This window comes from Filicampus tigris, chromosome 16 (genome assembly GCF_054856515.1).
Source record: "Filicampus tigris isolate MCC_2025a chromosome 16, RoL_Ftig_1.0, whole genome shotgun sequence".
In the NCBI taxonomy this organism is placed as follows: Eukaryota; Metazoa; Chordata; class Actinopteri; order Syngnathiformes; family Syngnathidae; genus Filicampus; species Filicampus tigris.
The window spans coordinates 10,595,688-10,621,303 of record NC_141232.1 but is presented as its reverse complement, the minus strand read 5'-3'; the positions used below and the strand labels follow the sequence as shown (position 1 = coordinate 10,621,303).

At 40.1% G+C, this 25,616-nt stretch overlaps 1 protein-coding gene across 4 annotated transcripts in view; it reads left to right on the top strand.

The window, feature by feature from the left end:
- Positions 1 to 25,616, top strand: part of prkcbb (protein kinase C, beta b) — a 76,392-nt gene that overhangs the window by 24,340 nt on the left and 26,436 nt on the right. For all 4 annotated transcript variants that reach the window (XR_015089991.1, XM_086054724.1, XM_086054723.1 and 1 more), the window contains exons 4-11: positions 3,213 to 3,324; positions 4,369 to 4,497; positions 10,217 to 10,373; positions 11,314 to 11,448; positions 12,765 to 12,861; positions 16,614 to 16,754; positions 21,592 to 21,765; positions 23,647 to 23,738. Coding sequence is in view for 3 of the 4 variants with exons in the window: in XM_086054724.1 (XP_085910850.1) it covers positions 3,213 to 3,324; positions 4,369 to 4,497; positions 10,217 to 10,373; positions 11,314 to 11,448; positions 12,765 to 12,861; positions 16,614 to 16,754; positions 21,592 to 21,765; positions 23,647 to 23,738 (1,037 nt within the window). In the remaining variant the exon portion in view is untranslated. The remainder of the gene's footprint in view (positions 1 to 3,212; positions 3,325 to 4,368; positions 4,498 to 10,216; positions 10,374 to 11,313; positions 11,449 to 12,764; positions 12,862 to 16,613; positions 16,755 to 21,591; positions 21,766 to 23,646; positions 23,739 to 25,616) is intronic.

Sequence of the window (25,616 nt, the reverse complement as noted above, 5' to 3'; positions counted from 1 at the left end):
CTACGCTTCGCCATACGCTTCGCTTTACTGCTACGCTCCAGTTTCATTATGCCATATTGTGCTACCATCCAGAGTGTTTCCGTGAGAGCCACTGATTTATTAAAACCAAAGCGCCTTCAAGACTCAAGTGTTTCAACTGTCAAGTCACCGTAACAGCAGCGCGTCAGGCAAGTACCCAACCCACCCACTTTCTCTCAGAAGCGACAAGGCTGCATAGAGTCGCTACACAGTATATGGGGCACAGTGAGCACTGGCTCACTCGCATGACACAAAGCGCATCCCACAAACCAGCCTAATTTCAGCAAGACATAAAATAGGTGCTGTAAAGTATACTATAATTTGTTTGTCCTTGGCATACAGTATTTTGACAAAGCCATTTCAACAGACATGTTAAGACCCTGTCTCCTTTTACTGTAAATATTTGATTTGCGTGGCAATATTTCAACGAATCGATCCGCATTAGATTGATTCATTCCTTCTTAGTCCGAGTTGATGAGGCTGAGGCTTTCTGTGTGGCAAGGCCAAATGTTTGTCAAGGACAATGCAATTACTGCAGCTGTTGAAGATTTACTGTGCATCATCGGTTACGTTGTCACCCACTTAACAGTATTAAGCTCCCTCCCTCTCATTTTCCTCTGTCTCACAACGATGTATGTTTAAAAGAAGAAGTCAATTATAGATCTGGGTTAATAGAATACTTGTCCTTCGGGAAAAAGTCGAGGGATGAGATGAGGCTCTAATGAAGCCTACATTCAAGGTCCTCAGCCTGCTAATGGTACTTGGGGCTGTGTAGGGATGCGAGCGAGGAAAAAGAAATGCCAACTAAGTTTATATACCGTACATTCTGCTTCTATTTTTCTCAACAGTTCATCAGTGATAAAAGCATTGCTCATGGAAACAAAATCCAAACCTACCTATCGTAGTAGTCTGATATGTGTGATGGGGTCCAGTCTGGTGCACATCAAATTAGGATTGTTAAGATAAGATGCTGGATAGCCCCGATAGTATTTTAACTTGCTGTTTTCTTTTTCGGATTTTGACTGGGCAATAGTAATTGTCTAATTGATGATAATTTGGTCGATAGTGTGGAATTGATTGTGTTTGAATTGCTTATTGCACCTTGGTGCAATTTTGGCAAACAGGAGTGCACTATTTTACTATCGAGGCACTATTCATGCAGTCTCAAGTTTCTCAACTAGTTTGAAGAAAAACAACATGCTATGGGAAGCTACGACCACACCAAAGTTTGTTTCCCCAAAAAGTAATAAAAAGCAGAGCATGCACAATGGAAAACAACAAAGTGTGTGGGCGGTACTGTAGCGCTCATTAGTGAACAGTGACTGTTGCATTGTGTGCATATGTTATGAGCTGACTCCATGCTTAGAGACTCAGCAGAACAACATATGCAGAGAGTCCATTTGTCTGCGGGGTCCCGGCCACTTTACTTTAACTCAACTAAAATATGAATAGGCTGCATCTGTGCGAGTACATGACACATCTCATGGATACATTTTTATGGGGTGATAGGAGTAGCAGAGTGATGGTTAATGGTTTCTACCTTGGCCCCCAGCCCCGAAAACGTTTTGTGGAGATTGTTTTCAAAAAGTAAGTTTTGTGCTATACCGATAATAAACATACAAAAAACATTTCCCACTATGAGAACCAATGAACAGCGTTCACTCATTTTGCAAGTTTTTGGCTTTTGGAACTAGATGGTCAAAGGTTGGAATCCCACTTCATATGAGCAAATATAGAAATAAAGAATATGGGTCCATAACATAACATCGGTTTAGAAAAACATGTTTCCCTTCATTTCCAAAATGCAATGACTCTTCTTGAAGGCAGTAGTCAGGATTGTTATCATTGCCATTTTTTGACCGGACTCGAGTTATCTTTTATTAAAATTTTAATGGAATGTTTGTAACCAATGTAAAAAGTGCTACGTATATTTTTAGGGTAGCATGGTTGGACCTAGCACGTTAGCTTCATTGGAAACTCAAAAATGCCCATTGCTGCTAGCCTGTTGGTATATATGTATACTTGTTATCTACACAGGTATATTTGCATGTTTACAGTACGCTTATCAGTATCATTATATAGTACCTGATGTTTTCATCTTCCTCTTCCCGCCTATCTCTCCCTGCATAGCTGCTATTTCTTTCAACACGAGTGCAGCAACATCGCTTTTTCACTTTGCAGAGGAACAAAAAACTAGCAGGAGGTGCAGTCGCCCTTGAGAAGAGATGAGAATCAACACAGACAAAAATACGCACAGATGCGCACATACACCCACGCAAAGGAAATCACAGGCAGCCGCACAATCATTTAGGCATAACAACAAGCACATACACACACCTTGTGGAGGCTGCGTATAATTCAGGCAGCAGCCATCTAATTTAAACACAATTTTCCAGGACAGGTGTGGAGGATGGGGAGAAATCAATTTGCATGTTTTTGGCTCAAAAGAATCGAAATATCCCACCTAAGTGTACTGTTTCTTGAATTGTGCTCCTACTGAAGATTCACTTCCGTGCACCTTGAACCTGAGGTGAACATTTAGCAATATTAGATAGCGACATTTGGTGTATAAGGTGATCAAGACCTGGCGGCTCGTTAGGGATGATTATTTGTCCAGTATTTGACATATTGGAATTTCTATAATGCCTCTGTTCACATCATGTTTATTTATCATGTGTTCTAAATGATTATGTGATCGTGTTTTTTTTTTGGTTTTTTTTAATGAATATACAATTGCCATACGCAGTCAGTTCATTTGTTAATTTGAGTGTCAACCCACCAAAGAAAAACATGAGATCATTAGATGTGGGTGTGGTTGCCCGTGGTTGCAGGTGTCTCTCTCGCACGCGCAGACACAGCCACACACACGCCACCTTAGATGGAAATAGAATCCGTTTCTGCCCCAGTTATGTCTTACAGGTGTTCTTAAAAGAGGAAATGATACCCAAGTTCCCAAGTATACAGTACTTGTCATTTACATTGTGCATTAGGTAATTTCACATTTTAATTTAGGACACGGTCAAATAATTGAAGTACTGTGTATCAACTTCCCCTCGAGGCACAGCTTCTTCAATCTATTGCTTGAGAAAATCCAGAGGGTGACTGTTACGTTATTGATTTTGAACATTTGGTGAAAGTCTGCACAAGGATGCTAGCTTTTGATATTAAAGGTTGCCATTTCTTTCTGTCTGTAGGATCCGAGGGCTAAGCACAAGTTTAAGATCCACACCTACTCCAGTCCGACTTTCTGTGACCATTGTGGCTCTCTGCTGTATGGCCTCATTCACCAGGGCATGAGATGTGACCGTACGTACGAACAAATTGTGAAAGTTTTGGGTGATGATACATGGTGATGATTTGATGTTCTGTTAGAAAGCAAAGAGATATCTCAGGAAAAGCCTACTAGACTATCTGAACTTTATTTGGGGGTTAATCAGAGGCACCTAAAAGAGTGGCCATTGTGTTCTGACTCCCATTTAAAATAAGTTTGAATGTCATCGGTTAATTCGTAAGAAACACAGCCACGTCCCAGATGGCTGCATCCCAGTTACAAGAGGGTATGCGCACTTAAGCAAGCGCATTATTTCAGTTGTTATTTTTACTCCCCTCTTGAAAAGATGGAAGGAAAAAAAATATTACCGGTAAATAGTACAGGTTATAAGTGACGTTAATGGTGGAAAAAGTTTTGAAATGTTCTCATTTTCACAAAAAGCTGAAATTTGTATTGCCATTGTATATCGTGTAGATACAATGCATTCTGTTCATCATCACTACATACTATATTAAGACAAAAGTCTGGACAAATGCGTATACTGTACATGTGTATATATAGGGAACATGACATTATTTCGCAATATTTGTACACGTGTACAATCCAAATGAGATCCATTTACAACTTGCAGTTAAATAGGGTAACCAAAATATGAGAAACACAACCGGTACTCAGTATAGTGCCACTTAAAATAATAATAATAAACATGCAGTATTGTTAACGTAATACATGTCAGTCAAAATTGAACATTATTATCTCTACAGGATATTGCATCCCATGGAATTGCACTGGCTTATCTAAACATCACGGATGATTGGTGTATGGGTCCAGATACGCATATGCACTTTAATTGTATCCCTTAAACACTGTTTCCATATGAGTGATTGAATACTTACCATATAATACAGTAGCTTCAATGCATTCATTTTCGACTGTTCTTAAATCACTTCCCTGTATTTGAAAGTGCATTTAGTATAATCATGCATGTTTTATGGTTGTTTGTGTACACATTCGAACCCCTTTCACAAAAGCAAATACATCCTGGTCCTGTCCAATTAAATCAATTTTGTCTGTTGCAGACTGTATGATGAACATACATAAGCGCTGCGTGGCCAACGTGCCGAGTCTGTGTGGAACAGATCATACTGAGAGGAGAGGGCGTATTTACATCAGTGCTGAAATCAAGACTAATGTGCTCACTGTTACCAGTAAGTATTGCTCTCAACACGCGCTTGCGCAAATTAAATGTGCTCTGCCTCCCTCTACTGGTTTAGCTATAGGAGTTGAAATGTCATAATTATAATTGGCAGAAAACCTACATTTTGATTCAAATATTTCATCCTGAACACACAATCGCCAAACAGCACGGTGATGTGTATTGTGTAAGACAATAAAACGTTTTCCTGGTACAATGGTATATAAAACACATTCAGGACATTCAATTTGCATTCACGTTACGTGATGTTTTCCTTTTGTTCTTAAAATAGCTGTATCTTCACACAGGGGTTCACACAAACAAAATCGGTCAGAAAAAAGGGAACAAAGAAAAGAATAACACTTATGCTTTTAAAAATGTATTGGTATTAAAAATGTATACATCTATTTTCCAAACTGCTTTCCCTCATTAGGGCCGCAGTTGATATGGAGATTATCCAAACTGAACTCAGGCACCCCAGACAGTCAATCGCAATTTATAGTCAAACTTCCAGTATGGGCAATTTAGAGTCTTCAGTTTATCAAAGAAACTTGTTTTTAGAATTTAGGAGGAAGTTCAGATGTGCTTACCACTACTTTACTGTGATTCTTTTTTTTTTTTTGCCCTCCACAATACAAATAAGTGTACACCATCAATGCATTCCTGCATTATATGTCTATCAGAAATAATACTCTTAACATGCCCCTTTTAACACTGTGGTACATAAGAAAAAATAAATGGAGGCTCACCATCTTTTTTTTTTTTTTGAACGTCAGCAATGTAATCTCAGTCATGTCATGATGTGACATTTCTTTTTTTTTCTGTTATGTTTTATTCTATTTTTAACAAGAAATGCCTCAAGTGGAAAATGTCTCATCTGACTCAATACAGTACCAAGTTAACTTTCTGGAAATGTTACACTCATACAAAGCCTCTAGGTGGCAGCAGAGGTTTATGATATGTTTAATCTGTTTCATAGTTCCAGCAAAAACCTGCATAAGGGCACCTGGGTCCTCTTCTGTGGGGACTTACCCAACTTATTCCACCTCTTACTACTACTACGTTACAATTATAAAAATTCCGTATAAAAATAAAATGGGACACAGTTGTGCCACATACATTATTTGGAGTTGGTCAGAATCAATATTTATCTAAAACATGACAAATACGTTTAAAAAAAGAAAGCTAAATAACACATCATGCTCACTCCAGTCATGCGAGTTGAACTTGGCTTGCTCTAACCAACTAATCAGAGGACGGAGAAAAATGCCGACCTTATTGTGGACCAACTAGCTGACCCTGGTCATCTTTTTTCTAACTATTCAGAAAACAGTACCATTGTTTATATCGTTTAAGATATTGATTCTAAAGGCCTTGGGCAGATTAGATTGACATTGCAATTTATAGAAGCTGAAATCTGATTGGACTAAATTCTTACATATCGTCGCTGTCATGTGAAAAACACTTATCTCCGTTTTTTACAATAAGAAAAATAAGAAATTATTTTTATGTGAATGATGTTTCCGCGTTACAGGCATTACAGTGAAAACTTAAAAAATGTCAAAAATTGGACACAAGTGTTTTTCACAGGATAGCGACGATATGTGAAGCTGTGCAACCATGAGCAACGCTCCAAAATCAAGAGAATAAATTAATATAATTTTATGGAACAAATGCAGAGAAGCCTTGCCGGATCACCACTGCTTTATTACTTTTCACAGTTTGCAGCGTTGTAATATTTATTTGCATCCACAGGGGTCAGTAAGTACACACCAGCTACTGCCACCCTCACTGCAGTGTGGTAGCGAGCTTAGAACGGCTGGAAAAGCACCAGAAATGGCTGAGCACCTAAACATTGAGACTGCTGGAGACAGCAGCTGCACCGAGAAATGCATTAGTGCCATGGAGCTCAATTCAAAGCAGCAGACATGAGTGCAAAGTAACACTTTATTGATCACTTTTAGGTCACTCTTTAGCCTCTCGGGGAGATCAAAGCTGAGAGTTAGTGGCGGAACGGCATCCATGGAGATAGAGGGCAGTCAAGCGTTTGGCTCAAGGACACAGCGACCAGCAGGGGAAATGCGGTTTTAAGATTGTGGCTTTGGAAGTTATCCTCATTTAGTACTGCTGCCATGACACCCGCAGAACTTGCAGGCTCATAATACAATATGACATCAGAATGATAAATCAAATGCATCCTGCATTGTATATTATTTAGAGCTCATATAGGGATGTTCGATACCACTTTTGTTTTCAGACCGATACTAGTATTCTTTGAGTACTCACCGATACCGAGTCCTATTGATATGTGCAGTTTAATTTAACGTAATGACAAATCATTGTGAACAAAACTTTCTTCCTGACACAGATGATGAAGAGGACTTACTCTATCAGATTTTGTTTGCCTTAAGTCTCAGTGGCTGATATCTGCAGCCTCTACAAGGACCCTATACCTAAAGATAAGGCCAGTATTGGCTCGATACCATTTCTTGGTATCGGTACTCGCCTATTCCTACGTAGTACAAATTCCGGCCACAACATTAGGTACACTGTCTAATCTAATTATTGTACATTTACTATATGCTACAATATACGGGCAATCATATTTCCTTTACACACCTTAAAATAAACAACACCAAACCCTATAAAGACACACACAAAGTGTGTTCTATTTACTGTAAGAGTCCTATGAGACTCTTTGGCATGCTACCCTCTTTATAGCCAGAATTTGCTGGTCACTTTAACAGGCGTCATCTAATATTTATTGTTCTGCTCCGCTGAGGGTTTCATGCCGACTATCGGGGGGCCTGCACTGCTGTGGTTAACCTCTCAGAGTGTAGTCAAACATCCTGCTTTGCCCGCATACAGGAAAATCATGCACCTTTCCTTCCTCGTTTTTGGCGTTATGCCAGATCTTGACATATCTCAGTCAACTTCCATTTTTATCATTTTGTCAATGAAGAGACAACCCAGGAATACACGAAAAGCTGGTTAGTTGCTTTTTGAGACCTCTCACACTTGTATGATTTGACCTGATCTGTCATTTTGACTAAAGGCCACCATTAAGCTTAAAAGTGAGGTACACTAACTAATTAATCTGTGATGTATTTTTTTTTAATGAAGAACCACCGCTTGTCATCCCTTCCCAGATAAAACGTTTTATTTTTAAGCAGGGTGACAAATAAGGGAGGGGATATAGTCGCTATTTTACTGTCCCTACTTAATTTCAGAGAAGCCTTGGTGTGTGCATATAATCATCTCAGACTGTTAACTTCTCTATTTGATACTTATTTGATACAATCTCAGATCACGTGTGTAATTTTTACTGTATATGGTTTCAAACACAAAGACACTCTGGAATGTACTGCAAGGAAGCGCCACCTAAATGCTGAAGTGACTGCTAATTTTATTCACCATAGCAGACACTCTCGCAGACGTTTTACCCGCTGCTTGCGATTTTATTGTGAATGGTTTTAACAAGGAAATCAAATCGGCACTCAACGCAGTAACTCCACTAAAGACGGAAAAGGAGAAACCTCTTCTAAATCCCATCCCACCATGGCAAATAAACGAAACAAAACTACTAAAAAGAAAATGCCAAGCGCTGAAGGAAAGTGGGGGGTAATAAGCTTGAAAATGATTTCCAAATATTTAAAAACTACGTAACCATCTACAATAAACAAATGAAAAAGGCGAGACAAACATATTTTTTCCCAACTTGGAAAAAAATAAAATGACCACAATAACCTAAAAGTGTCTTTTCTACAACTGAACCCTTGATAATCCCCATTTTTTAAAATTCTTAGCAGGGGTATCTGATTATGATGGGCATAATACCCTCTGTCCTCATCCTACTAAAAAGTACAAGCCTACTTTGTCTACTCTAATACAGTAAACCACAATATTTTTTAAACAGGCTGCATTATATGATCAGCCTCTCAGGTGTTGTTTTAAACTGGTTTAAATCATACCTGGCTGGTAGAGGAAAATTTAAAGTATGTCACAGCGTGTCAAGACTCCTTGTCTGGAGGTTACGTGTAGTATTGTGGTGTTCCCCAAGGTTCAATTTTAGGTCCAACACAGTTGTCATAGTTATGCTAATGATGGTCAGCTTTCCATTTCCATTTCTCTTGATGACCATAATCTGATTGATCCACTTTTAACTGTATTTTAGAAATGAAGTCCTGGATGACAGATCAATTCCTACAGCTCAACCAAGACAAAACTGATTGTTTTAGTAATCAGTCCTGGAGCACGGATAGAGAAATATGACAAAATTGCACCAACTTTCTTTTACTCAATCTGACAAAGTTAAAAACTAACTCTAAGATCATTTTTTTTCTCTGATGTTAATAACAGTGAAAAATTGATTTTACCACCAAAAAAAAAAAAAGGAGTTGCGCATTTCTCTCTAGAGAATATACAGAGGTGCTAATGCATGCTTTTATCTCCAGCCACATTGATTACTGCAAGGCTCTCCTTTCTGGTCTTCCTAGAAAAAACTATTGGTAACTTAGAGTTGCTGCAGACCATCTGCTGATGATGCCCAGAAAGAGAGAGCACATTACAAAGGTTTTAGAGGCCCTGCATTGTGGTTTTCGAATCAAATTTTTCATCTTTTCTGTTATTTATTTTTGGGATCTGTGATCATATTTATTATTGTATGTAAAAGAGTCATTTATTTATTTTAGTTCTTGTGACTTTTAGTCTTTTCTTTTTCCTTTTTTTTTTTTTTTTTTTTTTTTAAACCCATGTTCCTGTGTTTCCTCCTTGGGGGGCTGTCGGCTAAGGCAGCTGTGATCAGCTCTGGCTGCGGAGGGTGTCGCTGTGGGGCGCAGTCTGGTCTCTGAGGTGCGGGAGGGTCTTGTCTCCATCTTTTTTTTGCCTGTGGTCTTGACTTCTCCGTCTGCCCGGGGGAGAGCGATCCCTGTGCAGCTCGTTCTCTTTGCCTCTGAGCTGTGAGTGGATCCTAGTGCTGACGCCCCTCCATGATGGCGCAGTTCAATCTGTGCTCAGCCATGTTGTGTATTTTAATCTATCTTTTAAAATTGTTACTGCTTTTAAATAAGGGACGGGAAGTGTCGGCTGGCCCAGGAAATGTGGGAGTCAGATACTGGCGGTGAATGGGAAGGATTTGTTTGTGTCTTCTTTAATCAGCTGTTTTATGAAGTACGATACTTTTATGTTGCTCTTTAAGTATGAAAGATGCTATATACAGTAGGTAAATTTGATTGATTGACTGATAAAGGTAATTGTCTGCATTTTATGCCGCCGTAATACAAGGGCTTTCTTAATGATGCTTTTGCCCATGTAGTGTAGTTTTGGATGACAATGACTTCAGACATTTTGTGACCGAAAGAATGTGGGCAAGAAAAACACTGCTTCAAAGGTCAACGTCTGTATCCATGGCAATGATCCCACTTTGTTTTCTCACCAGACAATAGACAAAACAGTCTGTTAAATGATGTTTAATGTTGCATGTGATTGCATTTGGATACTGTGACAAAAGCGCAAATGGTCGATGTTTTCAGTTGTTTGCTTTCTCAAAATGAATTTATTTCATCGAAATTGTAAATGGAAATGCTTGTGAGTCATTTTCATGGCTGATTTACAAAAGTAAAAGCATTTTTTCCCCATAGTTCTCTTGGAATCTTATGGACTCATTTGTTACCATCTTGATGTTTTCCCATTTTGTTAACTAAGCATCAATTTCTCCGTCCTTTTCCCTGCAGTCAAGGAGGCCAGAAATCTTGTCCCAATGGATCCCAACGGTCTGTCAGACCCATACGTGAAGCTTAAATTGATCCCAGATCCTCGCAGTGAAAGTAAACAGAAGACCAAGACCATTAAGTGCTGTCTCAACCCCGTCTGGAATGAAACCTTTAAATTGTAAGGCTTTTTCTCTTTTTCCACACCACCCTTCATCATTTTTTATTTTATCTATTAATTAGGGCTGCTTTTCCATCTCTGCCTTTCTTCTCATCTGCCTCCATCAGTCTCTCCCAACATGATCAGTTCCCTCCTCTTTCATCTTGTGTTCCTCATTTAGTCTCTCACTCGCTCAGTGCAGTCTTTTAAAAGCATCACATTACGCGCCGCTTTCCAAGTGTATGTAACCGCTGGCGCTCAGATAACAACATCTGGCGTCTTATATTCATAAAACCTCGCTTTTGGGGTTGTTTCCTGCCGTTGAATCCAGTTATGTACTTAATAAATCATCATCGCGGCTCTCGTGGAAGGAGTCGGTCTTAAATTATGAATCATTTTTGGGGGGTGTATTGGAGCATTATTTTGCATAAATAAAAAGAAAAAAGAGCATCAACAAGATTTAATCACACATACTGTAAATGGCTTGAATGAAGAATACCAAAGGGTGCTTGACCTGCAATTTTTTGGGGACAATTTTTGTCATCGAAAATAATGGAAAATAATACGTTCCGATCTTTTAATTCGAAAAACAAGTTAAACAATTTAAAATGTACAAAAGTAACAACTGTAAAAAACGCTGGTGCCCTAGAACTTTTGAATGTGATTTGCCTCTCGAAGCCGCCGATGTATATTCTTCTGCTTAACTCCCAACTTTCTCAGTCTTTAGACATGTTCCCCTTTAATGCGTACTAAACTGAGCTCTCATGAGCTACACTGACACTTTTGCACGATATGCTGTCACTTTATATACTGCACACACAGACTGACAAGGTGAGAAGAATATTACAAGCTATATGTGGAGTAAGTCTTGGCAAATATCAGTGTAGGTCTGGGCTCGTAGCCACTAAACTAGATGAGAGTACCCTTGATCCTTGTCTGATGGGCATTGTTTCTCTTCAAGCCACCTGAAGGAGTGCGATAAGGACCGCCGTCTTTCCGTGGAGGCGTGGGATTGGGACCTGACCAGCCGCAATGACTTCATGGGATCTCTGTCCTTTGGCATCTCAGAGCTGCAAAAACAGGGAGTGGATGGATGGTGAGAGGGAGGAGGAAGAGGAGGGAGAGTGAAGGTGACCTTGTTCATTAGTGCGCTGTCGGAGAACTACTTTGGTTTGGGCTCTTCTTATTGTGGTGACAAAACATCTTCCCCCTGCCACTTTATTGCTTGTTTTCTCTCCTCCGTGTTCACTCTCACCCATTCGAGCCTTCTTTCATCCCTTCTTCCCGCTGACACTTCTGTCAGGGCTTTTAATGAGATGCCAGCATTTGAGGCAAAATGGTGGTATAGAGCTGCTGTAGGCAGTTTTCAATGACATGAACATAGCATCTGCTTTCCCGAGCTAAAAATCACTTTCTCTTATTATTGTCCCCGATGGGAGGTGCCTTTAAAATAGATAAACCTTTGACAGAGCTTATTTATTTCCTGTACATCGGTCAGGAGTATTCTAATAGAAAAATATGATAATCATATTTTGTATCATTTGTATTTTCTTAAATTAGAATGTAATTAGTCTTGGGGATTTTAGGAATGGATTTGAAATGTGGCAACATTTTAGTGACAACATTCAGATCCAGGATGACCCTGCCAAGTTCGTGTCGCGTGTTATTGAACGTGTTTGCACATGTTCAGTGATGCTTACTTGGTCAAAATAGTCTGAGTTCAAATATTTAACTGCTTCAAAAAGGCACTACTTTAGAGATACGGTAAAATGAATGCTTCACTATTGTTCAGTATTGTATTGACTTGTTTTGATGTGGTAAAACTTGATTACCGGTAATCTAAATAACCGTCAGTGAATTTTGTTGTGCGGGGAAACCTACAATAAGTTTCCACGAGTGAGTTACAGTCATAGAAATGTTCCTCCTCATATTTTTGCTCATTGTTGTGTTTCTGACGTGTAAGTTAAAGTGAATGAGTAAGCACCAAAAAAGACACTCCACCAGTAGATGAAAGAGAAAAAAGTAAAATCCCGTGTAAATAATTCAAGGCATATTTTAAGATTATATTACAAGAGATAAGGTCATAGCGCTGAAATCCTCCCCAGTGTAATTGACTGTGAATATAGAGGTTATGTGGTGAGTTCTGAGGAGTCAAGCGTGGCATCAGTACTGACTAAATGTGAAAATTGTCTTCTATCGATTGTGTGAAATGAGAAGCGTCTTCACTCTTCTGTCAGGCTTCGCGAGATTACCATGAAGGAGAGGGAATTGCTAAATAATGAGCCGATCATTCTTTCACACTTTAAATTGGCGTACTAACTGTCGGCAGCCTTGCCTAATAGCTGCAGTTAATGTCTAAATTGTATCAACTAATTGGGAATTGATTTAAGTGGAAATATGCTCTGTCCTCAGGTTTAAGATGCTCTCCCAGGAAGAAGGCGAGTACTTCAACGTTCCAGTTCCGCCGGAGGGGGAGGAGGGCAATGAGGAGCTACGGCAGAAATTTGAGGTGGGTCTGTTTACTATAGCTGCATGTGTGTGTGTGTGTGTGTGTGTGAGTGTGAGACACTCTCAGGGAGCGCTGTTAGCAGTTGGCAGGCACACACTTACCATCCAGTCTGGCACACTACAGGGGTGTGTTTGTGTGCGTGTGCACGAGTGGGTGTATATGTGCGAGCACGATCACAAGGCCCTCTTATTAATCCATTGGACACAAGACTACTGTTGCTTCGCCTTTCTCCGCTCATGCCTTGCTGCTACTGACCGCTAAATGTCACATAGTCGCTGTGAAGCATGTTGCTCTCACAGTAAAAAGATCATCAGGGGCCTTGTCTGCACAGTCGTTGAATGCGCGTGTAAGATCAATGACTCTTTAGGGAGAGCAAAGTCATAAAAAGCGGTCATCCAAACTGTTTCAGCCTCAGGCCCGCCACACACACTGAGCATTGCCGCTGATCGCAACTGAATTGGTCAATTGCAAGAAAAAAATCAAATCAAACAAAAATACATTCTGTGACTCTTGCTTGCACACATAACCTGCAATGGAAAACCTGCGACCCTGGGTGTCCTTATCGGGAGGCGGTGTTTTGAGACACCACATATGCTAATGTCTTTTCTTTTTATTGAACCACCAGCAACATGGCGAGATTATCAAGGAGGAAGCAGATTGCCCTATAGCTACTATAGCTACTTATATTATAATTATTTATATACATATATATATTTATATGTTTATTTATTTACTTATTTATTTATTTTTCCCCACTGCACCAGAATCTGCCCCACTTGGCCCCATTGAAGGCGGATTGTAAGCAGCAATAATAATCCACACCTTTATCGGGATCTAGAAAAAAAAAAGATAAATAATTCAAGTCACAAAGTTTAATGGAAATGATGTTTTTCCAAAACTAATGAGCAAACGGCCATAACAATAACATTAAACCATGAAATGCATGATGCAGGTAATTAGAATACAGTAGTTATTGAATATCAATCCCTCGCTAATAACATCAATCAACAATAAGCAGCATTGTCTCTGTCCGTTTTTAAAACTCGTTTGAAGAGTACATTTTTATTCTTTGGCTTTTGAACCGTCTGACATTGACACTATTCTGCTATTTTCCTGTGTCTACTGGGTATGTTTTAGTATCTTTAATATGAGATTAAATGTATTGCTTTCACTGTCTTTGTTGTTGTATTATTGCTATTTTTGTTAAATGTAAAGTGCTTTGTTACAGCTGCAGCGTTGAAATGCGCGATATGAATAAAGTTGTATTGTATTGTCAAGGCAAAATATTTAAATAGACAAGATTAGAGTATGCACATTGTCCTACCTTGTTGATGCTTGAGTAATGGAGTGTGTGTAGGCCCCGAGGCTATACAAAGTGTAGCCTCTATTACAATTCCCCTTTGCCATCTTGTGTTGGCAAATCCAACATCGAAAATGAAATTATTTATGCTCCTCGCTGTTCCACATTCAGGCATGCCTCCGCACACACAGACCCTTAATTATTATTACAGAATTATCCAGCATGCTAGTTTGGCTAATAACTTTATCTGACTGATTCATCACTGAACCAGCTCAGCGCATGCCACACACCCCGTGGTCCAATGTGTGCATTCTGAAATAATAATATACGCTGCATCTGGATTTGAACTTTTCTTCATATGTCATGTTGGGCCACCCAAGTACGACCAACAGCGCTGCATGGAGCAGCCAAGTCAGTAAATTGCTGGCGTACTCTAATCAGCCTGTTCAATTATGGAGCAGATAGTGTTTGCTCTTCTTTGCAGGCCAGTTTGATTAATGCAGAGCACCTCCCCACCCACGTTGAATTATCATCCTATGCACAATATGTTCTCTGCATGCTTTATTTCAGGAGAGTGCTGTGAAACCACGACTGTGTGTTATTATAGCTTTCTACCCGCTCAATATACATTTCCTGCATGTCTCGCTGCTCCCCCTTCTGTTCCCTCCCATCATTAGGTTTTCCCCTCTCACTGTTTTGCTTATCACTTTTGTCCTCATTGCCCTCCTGCCAGCTTCTGTCTCTTTATCTGTTTTTCTTTCACGCCGTCCCTTGAAGGTCACGGTCCTCGGACACACTGTGAGAAACGTCCCCAGGCAGGGGGATATCTCGCGCACGCGCACACACTTGCTCTAAATCCCAAGGGTGGCGCAGAGAGGGGCGAATTGTGGCAGTTTACGGGGATCGTATTAGGTCTGCATTTACATGCAGATTTTTAATACTCACGAAGGGAAAGCTCTCTGACGCACACTCGTCACTCCATCAATGAGTTCTAATTCAAGAGTTGTCGGTACCTTAGCAATTTTGTATGACGTAAGATAGATGGAGGCAAATGGTACACATTTTCAACCAATATTCCACTTAGCTTTTCACTGATTCACAAATATTTTTCCCTCTCACTGACATTTTTTCTATTTAGAACAACACATGACAAAATCCTTTTGATAGTTTCATAGTCTGTGTTTTATATTGATCAATTTCACTAAATAAGAACTCATTTCAGTAAAACATTCTAGGACACTGAATTTCTAGGGAAGATGTTGCTGTAATGTTGTCTGTTGTGTAAAAAGGTTGGGGAAAATTTTCACTAAGATAAAGGACGTAAACAAAAAAGTCAATACTTTGACTTGACTAAGTGGAATTCCTTAAAAGGGAAGTCAACCCAAACATATTTTTTTTCAAGAATATGTTCCCAGCAGGCCCACTAGCTGAAACACGGCATTCTAATTAATTTTCGTGGAATATAAGTTAAGAAGCAAAATACACTCGTTTTTAGCCATCTCTGGGGTCGGCCATTTTTTCAAGACAAAATTATAACTCAGAGATGGCTAAAAACGAGTGGATTAACACTTATTCCACAAACGCAATATTTATCAGAATGCCCTGTTTCAACTAGTGGGCTTGCATAAAGCATTTTTCTGCTACATGTTAACGTGCTTTGGGGTGTGGTTTGGTGTTGGTTAGTATTGGTGTCAGAACTGATGGTGACTGACTGAGCCTTTTATCCATTGAGGAGTCGGAAAGTGTGAGGAGCATCACGCAGACATAATTTTTTTTTAGTATAGCACAGAAATGAATTAAACTGCCCAGACTAGAAGAAGTGAAAAAAATCAGTGTGGATCAGCAATTTGGGATAAGAGACCAGAGACCTTGTTAAAATTGAAGTATGGTCATACAAAATGCAAAATATTATACGAACAATATATTTTTATCAGCAAGAATTGAGTGACGAGGTCAAGGCAGAGTCTCTTCAGGGAGCGGGAGGGTTTGAAAATGAAATGCAGTAATGACTTGAGTAGACGGTTATGAATAAATGGAGAGTCAGATATATGGAGATTAAAGATTGAGTACTGTATAATGAATACGAATTGCTGAGACAAATGGGGCTACAATCTCTACAAATGTTAGTTCTTTTTCAGATGAATTGCACAATAAAATTGGAGCATTAGTTTAAAATGTTCGTCCACTCGTCCTGTCCTGTCCGTTACTGGCAAATACAGGTCTGTGTTTTCTTTGGTGTTTAAGTGGAATTTTGAGGGTTAATTAAATCTCCGTTCCAAAAAGGTTTTTTTCGTCCTCCATCAAATATTGGCAAATAGCTGCTATTAGTGACTGCCCCATCCAAATAATCTTTGAATGACGTGTGTTTATCCTCTTAAAGACTAGAGTGTCTTTAAATGTCGGGAAGTTCTGCAAACTCATGTTCTTACATTTGTCTCTCACCCTGATCCAGAGGGCTAAAATTGGTCCAAGCAAGAACACTGAAGGCAAATCTGCCAATGCGGCCCGCTTCGACTCCAATGGCAACCAAGATCGCATGAAGCTGTCCGACTTCGACTTCCTGATGGTGCTGGGAAAGGGCAGTTTTGGCAAGGTGAGGTATCTTTGGCTGTGCACGGGAGTTCACAGAGGGCCTTGGCACACAACTTCTGTTGTGGTTCATTCCAAAGGTGGTGTGGTCAGCCCACTCATGTCCTTCCCTACCTAACTATTTAAAAAAAAAAAAAAAAAAAAAAGCCTTAGTTCATGCCAGTGGTGTATCAAAGTACAAAAACATCTGATTTAGATTTTTCAGGTTTCTTTACTTGATTATTTATTTTTCTGATAAGTTTTTACTTTTAATCCCTACATTTGAAGACAGATACCTGTACTTTATACTCTTTACTTCGTCCAAATAGGCTTGTTACTTCCACGGATGACGAAAGACCAACCTCTGGTTAATTCTCTAATTCCGTGATTCTCAACCAGTGTGCCTTGACACACGAGTGTGTCGTGAAAAGACAAATAAATACGTCGATGGCAGTGTACATATAGCAACATGCAAAACAATCAAACGTTCTTCCACTATATGACAGAAGGTACAGAATGACCCTGTATTGCCACTTTTTGTGAATTGCTTTGCTAACTGGTGTGCCGTAAGATTTTTCCCAATGTGAAATATGTGCCTTGGCTCAATCAATGTTGCGAAACACTGCTCTAATTGACGATGAGTTTTCCCAAGACTTTGTTCTGTATGGTCTTCATGGCATCAAAGCTCCATGCGAAGAGTTTCGAGAAAGGGAGGCAAAGTACAGGTGAGCAGAAGGTCTAAGCGAAACATCCAAGGAATCAATCGTGATCAAGCGCAGGTAGACAAAGATAAATGAAGTGAAAGAGACAAAGATGATGTGACAAGTGCTGAGCGATGAAAGGGGGGAGACGGATGAGCGTGTGGTTGAGACGAATGAATTTAAAGAGGGGTGTATAAAAACAGACTGAATGGAGCGACGTGAGTGAGCAGGCACAGGGACACCTTGGCAAGGTGGCAGCTGACGTGAATGAATGAGAATCGAGGCAAGAGAGCCAAACAGAGAGTGAGAGGGGGAGAATTTGCAAGGGAGCGATGACGACGACCAAAGCAGCGGGGAGAAAGTGACAGCTCCGCAATGAGAGAGGGACAATTGACTGTGTTTTAGACCTTGGATGCCTGTTTCCATGGCAACAGGCGCCACTCCGCCGTGCCGGTGCTGAAAGCCGAGTCGAGGGTCTAGCATTGTTGGAATGCCAAACATGCATCAAGAACAAACGCTTGCACGGATTCATGAAAAGCACAATATGTGCTGCCGCAGAGGCCGCACTCACACACAAACACACAGACGCACGAGGACCATTTCAATAAGTGAACTGCACAGTGTGGTCCAAGACAAAAAGTGTATACAATACTTCTGATGATACTAGTTAGTTTTGATTGACGCTGTCAGAGAGGTATTCATGTTGAATATGTAAATAGCTTAACTGATTGTCGTCATAGTTTGCATTGTTGCACAAACAGCTCTCATTATCACTGCAATTGCAACTTTAATATTAAGCATACAGTATTGTTGAATAAACATGAAGAATTACTGTTTTATCCTTTTTTTGCAGAGATCTTGTTTGCGCAAAATAACTTCCCAGTGTATATTTGTTTTACATTTTGTATTTCGAATAGTGAACAATTTTTTATTTTATTTTTTTTTTTAAAGATGTTTTAAGCGGTTTAATGCCACTCCCAGTTAAAGTTTACTTTCGAATTCAACATTAAATCAAGAGAATTACGCATTGCCTTTGGGTCTGCTAGCTTAATGGTAAATGTGGACTGATTATCTCTGTGTTGAATCAAAATAAGATATTTGTAAACATCTGCTTTTAATTTGGAAAACAACGATGAAGATTTTTTGCCAGTATTATTTCGGACCAAACTAGCAACCAAATCATAATCATAGGTTTTTGCATTTTCTGTGCTCTCAATTTGAAATGATGTCCTGAATGAATTGAAAAAAATAATCAACACAATAATCAGTTATTTAAACCTTTACTTGCAGCCTAAAATTAATCATGAAGCACAAACGATTTAATTGTTTTCATTTGATTTAATTATGTTATAACTGTATGTTTTTAGATCATATTTTGCAGTGCCATTTTCCTTACCAAACACATTAAATAAATCTTTGGGTTTTTTTTTTTTAATGGAACGGATTAATGGCATTATCATTAATTTCAACAGGGAAAGACGATTTGACATCCAGTTCAGTATAAGTGTCAGTGTCAGTCGCGTGACAAACCAAAACTTGTATTTCTAGGCACCACTGTATTTGTATTATTCAAGACATTATTTTAATACTTGTATTTACAAGTGCTGGAATACTGTTGTTCGGCATTAAACAGTGGGTAATTAATTGATGGGACAAGGTTATAAAAAACAAAATGCTGACACAAGCACATTATCAGTAAGTCCCTCCCTGATTTAGACAGGAAGACACAGTGCTACGGTGGACATTATCAGACCTGACAGTTCGGACTAATTCAACACGGCGCCGTGTGTTATGACATATTGCGCTATGATGCACTGCAGTGTAGTGCAGTAGATTGTGGTTTTGGCCGGCTGTCCCTGGGTGCATCCACCGTGCAAGGTCAGCAGACGGAACACTGACTGTGGCATCATTTACGAGTTTGTGTCCCCAGGACTGCCTTTCTGTCAAATGACCCTGAACAACATTATTGGATCAAACAGCGTTGACATTGTAGTAACACGCCTCCATTCAGCGTTGCCTTTGTGATTGATACTGGATCCACATGACTTGAGATGGTTAAAAGGGGTGGGTTTTGCCGCTTAAAGGGGAAATCAATCCAAACATATTTTTTTCAAGAATATGTTCCCAGCAGGCCCACTAGTTGGAACACGGCATTCTGATTAATTAATATTGCGTTTGTGGAATATGAGTTAAGGACCAAAATCCACCCGTTTTTAGCCATCTCCGGGGGTGGCCATTTTGTTATTTCTGTCGACTGAAAATGACATCACAACTACTCAGGGCTCAGGTAACGACCAATCACGGCTCAGCTAAAGCAAACAAGTGAGCCGTGATTGGTCATTAACCCTAACCCTGAGCAATTGTGATGTCATTTTCAGTTGACAGAAGTGACAAAATGGCCGCCCCCAGAGATGGCTAAAAACGAGTGGATTAACTCTTATTCCACAAACACAATATTTATCAGAATGCCCTGTCTCAACTAGTGGGCCTGCACAGAACATATTCTGAAAAAAAAAACCATGTTTGGGCTGACTTCACTTTAAAGGGAAACTTGTGTGTGATATTTTGCGGTGGTATCCTTGTCCTTGTGGCTGCATGAAATCCGCTTCAGGCCAGATGGTGTTTGGCCTGTTTCATCTTGGGAGAGCCCCGCTGACACCAGATGGAAACGCACGTGAACACACTCATTGCTTTTGTGAAAGGATCACCTGCACATATCCAAAGTTGAACAGCTCGCTAAACTTCTATGCTAAAGATCATATACTGTATATTCTTGAACTCTGGCCGCCCTCTAGACACACACACACACACGCAAGCAGGCACACACACACACGCTGCTAGTGTGTCCATCTGTGCAGCACTCCCTGTAGGATACAAAGCCTAATAAACCCTCTATATTATCATACCTGAATATTTATAAGGCATAAACAGCAAATCTGCTAATTCCTTGATCTCATAGGTATCATGAAGTACCAAGTGGGTGTTAAGTCAGTCATAGCTTCCTCAAAGTTAAGAATTTTAAGTGCACTAAACTTTGCTTTAATTGCGTTTTTCCTTGTCAGTCCTAATGCACGCAACAAACATATTAGAGGGTTTTAAAATGAATTAAAAGAAAAAAAACAATTGGATTAAAGATCCTCTATTGAGGTTCCAAAACGCAATTAGCCTTTTGGGGAACACACACACTGTTATCCATGTTAATGAAAACTCTGCGGTGTCTTTAATATTCTTCCTTTCATTGCCTTTTTTAAAGATAAAACACGTTCATGCTTATATTGGTTTTAGGCTGATAAGCGGGAGAGTTTTAAGGAATAGTTTTAGACTCTAAACGCTGATAATGCAGTTTAAACTGCTCTCGATTTAGGAGAGTCCCCCACTCAGTGTTTAGAGTAGAGTACTCTTAGTTGACATTTATGTTGTGATTTGCACAGTGACTTGAGCTAATTGTACAACCGCATACCTGTATCTGAAGATGGGCTACAAGGGCAAAGGTAATGAAAGGGAGAACATTTATGGGAGAAGATGAGAGGATCACAATATAGAAACTCATCCGCATATATGGAGAAATGTATACTGTGTCATCCACCGTCCGTTTTCTCTCTTATCCTAGTCTCATTTACTTTTGAGAGCATCTTCTCCATGATGTTGTGCTGGGATGCAGAAGCTAAAAGCATTCAGTTCAGCCGAATATTATTCATTTAGGTGATTTTTGTGGGGTTTTTACTCAATCAAAAAGATTATTAAGAATGCTCATTGCACAAAAATCTGTCAATTTCAGGTCCTTGAGAATGTGAATCTACACAAGATTTCCCTCATAAAAGATTCACTTAAACTCAAAAATTGCCAAGCTTATTTGAGTTTAACTGACTTTTGAAATCATCTGTTTGTTCTACTGGGGAGACTGGATTTAGTCGTAAAATGGACTGTGCGCCACACACAGTCGTTTTTTTTTTTTCTTCTTCAATGATAAGACTGTCAGTTTTAATTCTGCACTCAGGCTCCTGGCAATTATAAATGGGGGGTATTTTGTCCAGTTTCATTCCACCTTTATCCCCTTGCAACATTCTGAGGTTCAAACTGAAACAACTGTATTTTATCTTTATTAGCGAAGCCCTTCTGTTTCAACACATTGCTGCATGGCTGTCTTTTCCCCCTTTTTAGGTGATGCTTGCAGAGCATAAAGGGACAGAAGATCTGTACGCAATCAAGATCCTGAAGAAGGATGTGGTGATCCAGGATGATGACGTGGAGTGCACCATGGTGGAGAAGAGGGTGTTAGCGCTGTCGGGAAAGCCACCCTTCTTGACTCAGTTGCACTCCACATTCCAAACCATGGTAGGTTGTCACGTGGCTTTTCTTTCGTTTTCCTTAAAATGTTGGGATTCTTTGGGATTCTTTGAGATAACATGCAAATGAGAATTAATCGTGGACTGAGCCGACATTGACAAAGTAAAGCTGACTGTGTATGAATTTAAAAATAAATTGTTTTTTTTTTTAATTATCTGAAATGGTGAAGAATTACGTTGTTTCAGTCTCATATCTAATCATTTCCAGAGCTGGACATTTTACAAAGAATTTGCGGTCCATTTATTGCCTTCCGCCTACAGCCGGGGTACCCTTCCGCCGTCTGTTTATCCGCCATTTTGTCCGGCCGGAAAAAATAGTACCCACCTATGGCCTGGTCCGTCTATGATTTTAAACGGACTTCTGTTAGCGTTTCAGACAAAGTGTGACTAATTACCGCTAAATTTTGATCCGTGTATCCATCTATTCTATCTATTCATGCTTTAAGGTGTTTGTCACTCCCAGTTGAACTTGACTGGATATGAACGCTCAATATGTTCATCCAAACCATATAATCTCGCAGGTATGTTATCTAAATGCTAACATATCATAGGAAACACCATAAATGGGCTAACATAAATTAGCATGGATGTAATTTTATTCCTACAAACGACTGATACTTGCGCACACACGGAGCAGCACCGCGTGCAAACAAAGCTTGTCACATTTTATCTTCTATTGAAACGACAACTACTATTGCAGCTTAGTTCTAATTAATTATTGCCTCTTGTTCATGCTCTAAATGAAGTTGCATCTGCAGGACATCCATTGTAGCTCAGTGCTGCCCAGCCTGCGGCAGCACAACATGTTAACACCCTGAAGGTACAACTCAAAATTACAATTTCCCACTAAAACCTATCACTTAAAAAACTGCAATGTAGAAGGGGTGCACAAATAAGCCGTATAAAGCCCAGGTTTACTGAAGCAAAACGAGCAGAAGGCTGTTTCACAAAATGTACCAGAAAGTGAAGGCAGGTAAAGTTTTGTTTGTGTCTGTGGTGGTTTGCAGCTTGTCCGAGTGAAGTGAAGTGAAGCGAATCAGTGCGAGGCCTCCAGTGGACTCTGACGTCTTTAACTGCGTCTCACAGCTGTAATGCACAAACCACGTCCACGGTGGAGTCGTGCTCATTTTGTGACGTGTAATCCATAATATTGCACTAAAGATGAGTCAACAGAGGAGTAAATATAGCTTGGGAACGCTGTGCTCCACTCAAATGTCGTTACGTCTGTATGCTTCATATACGTGTGCAGACTTTCATATATGTGTTGATTAGTGAGAATAATGTGCTTGGAAGTGCACTTGCAGTTGTTGTTCAAGGCAAATCTAGTTGACGCACGCACGCACACACACACACACACACGCGCGCGCAGCAAAAGGAGTGTGTTAATCCTCTGCAGCACTAATTCTCCACGCAGCAGACTGCTTCCCTACATACGGTACTTATGCACTTCTAACACACTCATACATATTGTCAGCTGTAATGTGTCGTCGTATATTTTGATCATCCAAGCACTGTAGAAGCACACGCACGCAATACACTCACAAAAATGACTGCTTCTGAGATTTATAGAATAATAGCGATGCGCACACTCAAGAACATGGGCACAGTAAAGCTCCACACGCCAGCGCACGTACGGGAATCTTTATTGGCAATTCCTGTTGCTAATGGAAGAGTATGGCGTCTTAAATTGATATGACTGTATCGCCTCAGTTGTAAGCCTCTATCGGTCCAGTTTCTCCACCAGTGTCATCCTCCGTTTCTCATGACTACAATTTGACCCATCACTCGCTTCCCCGTGATACTTTTTCCCATTTTCCCGCGAAGCCTTTTTGACCTTCTTTTCACCGCCCGCACTGCTTTCTCACTACAGGACCGCTTGTACTTTGTCATGGAGTTCATCAATGGTGGAGATCTCATGTATCAGATTCAACAGGTCGGCAAGTTCAAGGAGCCCCACGCTGTGTGAGTAGAGATTGACCATTTTTGAAACGTCATCCTGATCAGGCCGTCCGCGGGGATGAGAAACCCTGTTAAAGCCCGGGGGTGAACTATTTTGTTCTCGCCCAATGAGCGTCACCGCTGTGAAGAAGTTCAAAGAAATGAGTGTATCCAGCAGCTCCCGCGTGAACTCCAACACCTCCAAAAAGGCAGGAAATAATGAATGTGGCCTGAGAGATCTGTGATGTCAAGTCGAACCCAACACACTGGCATATTTAACGAGCAGGCTGTCAGAGAGGCTAAGAGCCTTGTTGGCGCTTGCCCTTCATGTGCTTCATTGGGAATCAGTCTCTCTGGGCCTGATTTACTTAAGGTTTGTGTGTGCAAAAACTTGATTGTTCACGCAAACAGATGCGTTGGCTGATCTTCAATCCCGGCTCGCCCCGGGTTGCATCTGCCAAATGCTAAATTGACACCCAGTTCATTTTGTGTTTGTATCTGAATTTAGCGCACGTAATGTTGATGGCTGGTTTTTCATCTTTAACTCATTCACTGCCATTGACGAATTTATTTGTCTTTTCGCAGTCTAGCCCAGGGGTGTCAAACTCATTTCACATTGTGGGCCACATACGGCCTCGGTAGGTGTTAAGTGGGCCGGACCATTCAAATTATACCATACTCAGCTATAAATAACCAATATATCATGTATTTCCTCTGTTTTGATGTAAAGAAGCACAAGAACATTAGGAAAATGTTGAAATTTAATGAGCATTCCTTTTACAAAACATTTCATGAAACATTTTGATTTCCTTGGACAAATGTGCAATTTACTTTTATCATTCACATTCATGCATTGCAAATGATCCCACTGATTGTACAAAGACACAAAACGTTAACAAGTAATTAGTATTGAAAAATATAGTAATGCACTTTAAGATTAAACGAGATTTATAAAGAAAGGAATTTTTAAACAATGTTTTCTACTTTGATCAAAACAGTGTGCCCCCTAGAGGATAATTCATGAATTGCATCATATTGAAAATATTAATTCTGTGTCTTTTATGCATTTTTTTCACATTTAACTGATCCTGCGGGCCCGATCAAACCTCCTTGGGGGCTGGTTCCGGCCCACGAGCCGTATGTTTGACACCCCTGGTCTAGCCATTCAATCCCAGGAATTTATTCATAATTTTTTTCAAATGTTAGAGTAAAAGAGGGTCTGAAAATGTCTGGCAGTGAATGAGTTGATGTCTATAAGGCAGGTGCACGTAGAAGACTTTACACGGATCTGATCGGCTCGATCGGATCAGCAGAAATTTTGCGTTTTATGCAAACTTGATCGGTTCTAATATCATAATTTACTGATTCATCAATGACGTCATTGATCGGATGCGCAAAATAAGTCATTACAGCAAGCACAATTTTGTTCACTCCAGCGACGTTCTGTGCTGCCATTGTTAATAATCCACGATTTTGCAGTACATAGAGTTACTAGTATTCCTTTTTCAATATTTTTAAATAATTTGGGGTTGCAGGGTTGGGGGTCTGTCGGGCCCCGTATTTGGATCCATCCTGCCTTAAACCATGCACATGTTTTCATTAAAAAGGATAAAGTCATGTTAGCTTTGTGCGACAGCGATGGCCCTCTGGGTATCATTCTGTTCACAGATTAAGCACTAAATAGGCTGCGCATATTCGTCACCACTTTGCACACACTCAAAATGCCTTCTGACGTCTTTTACAAGCACATTGCTGACAAGATGTCGATTGTGCACGGCCTGAGAAATGCCCTCTCATATGTGGTTGACTGCATGGTCAGTGTGTCCAGACTGTTGATCTTATCAGCTGGCCTTGAAGAGACAGCACTGACCTTTCTACAGACACACACATGCACACCCCGTC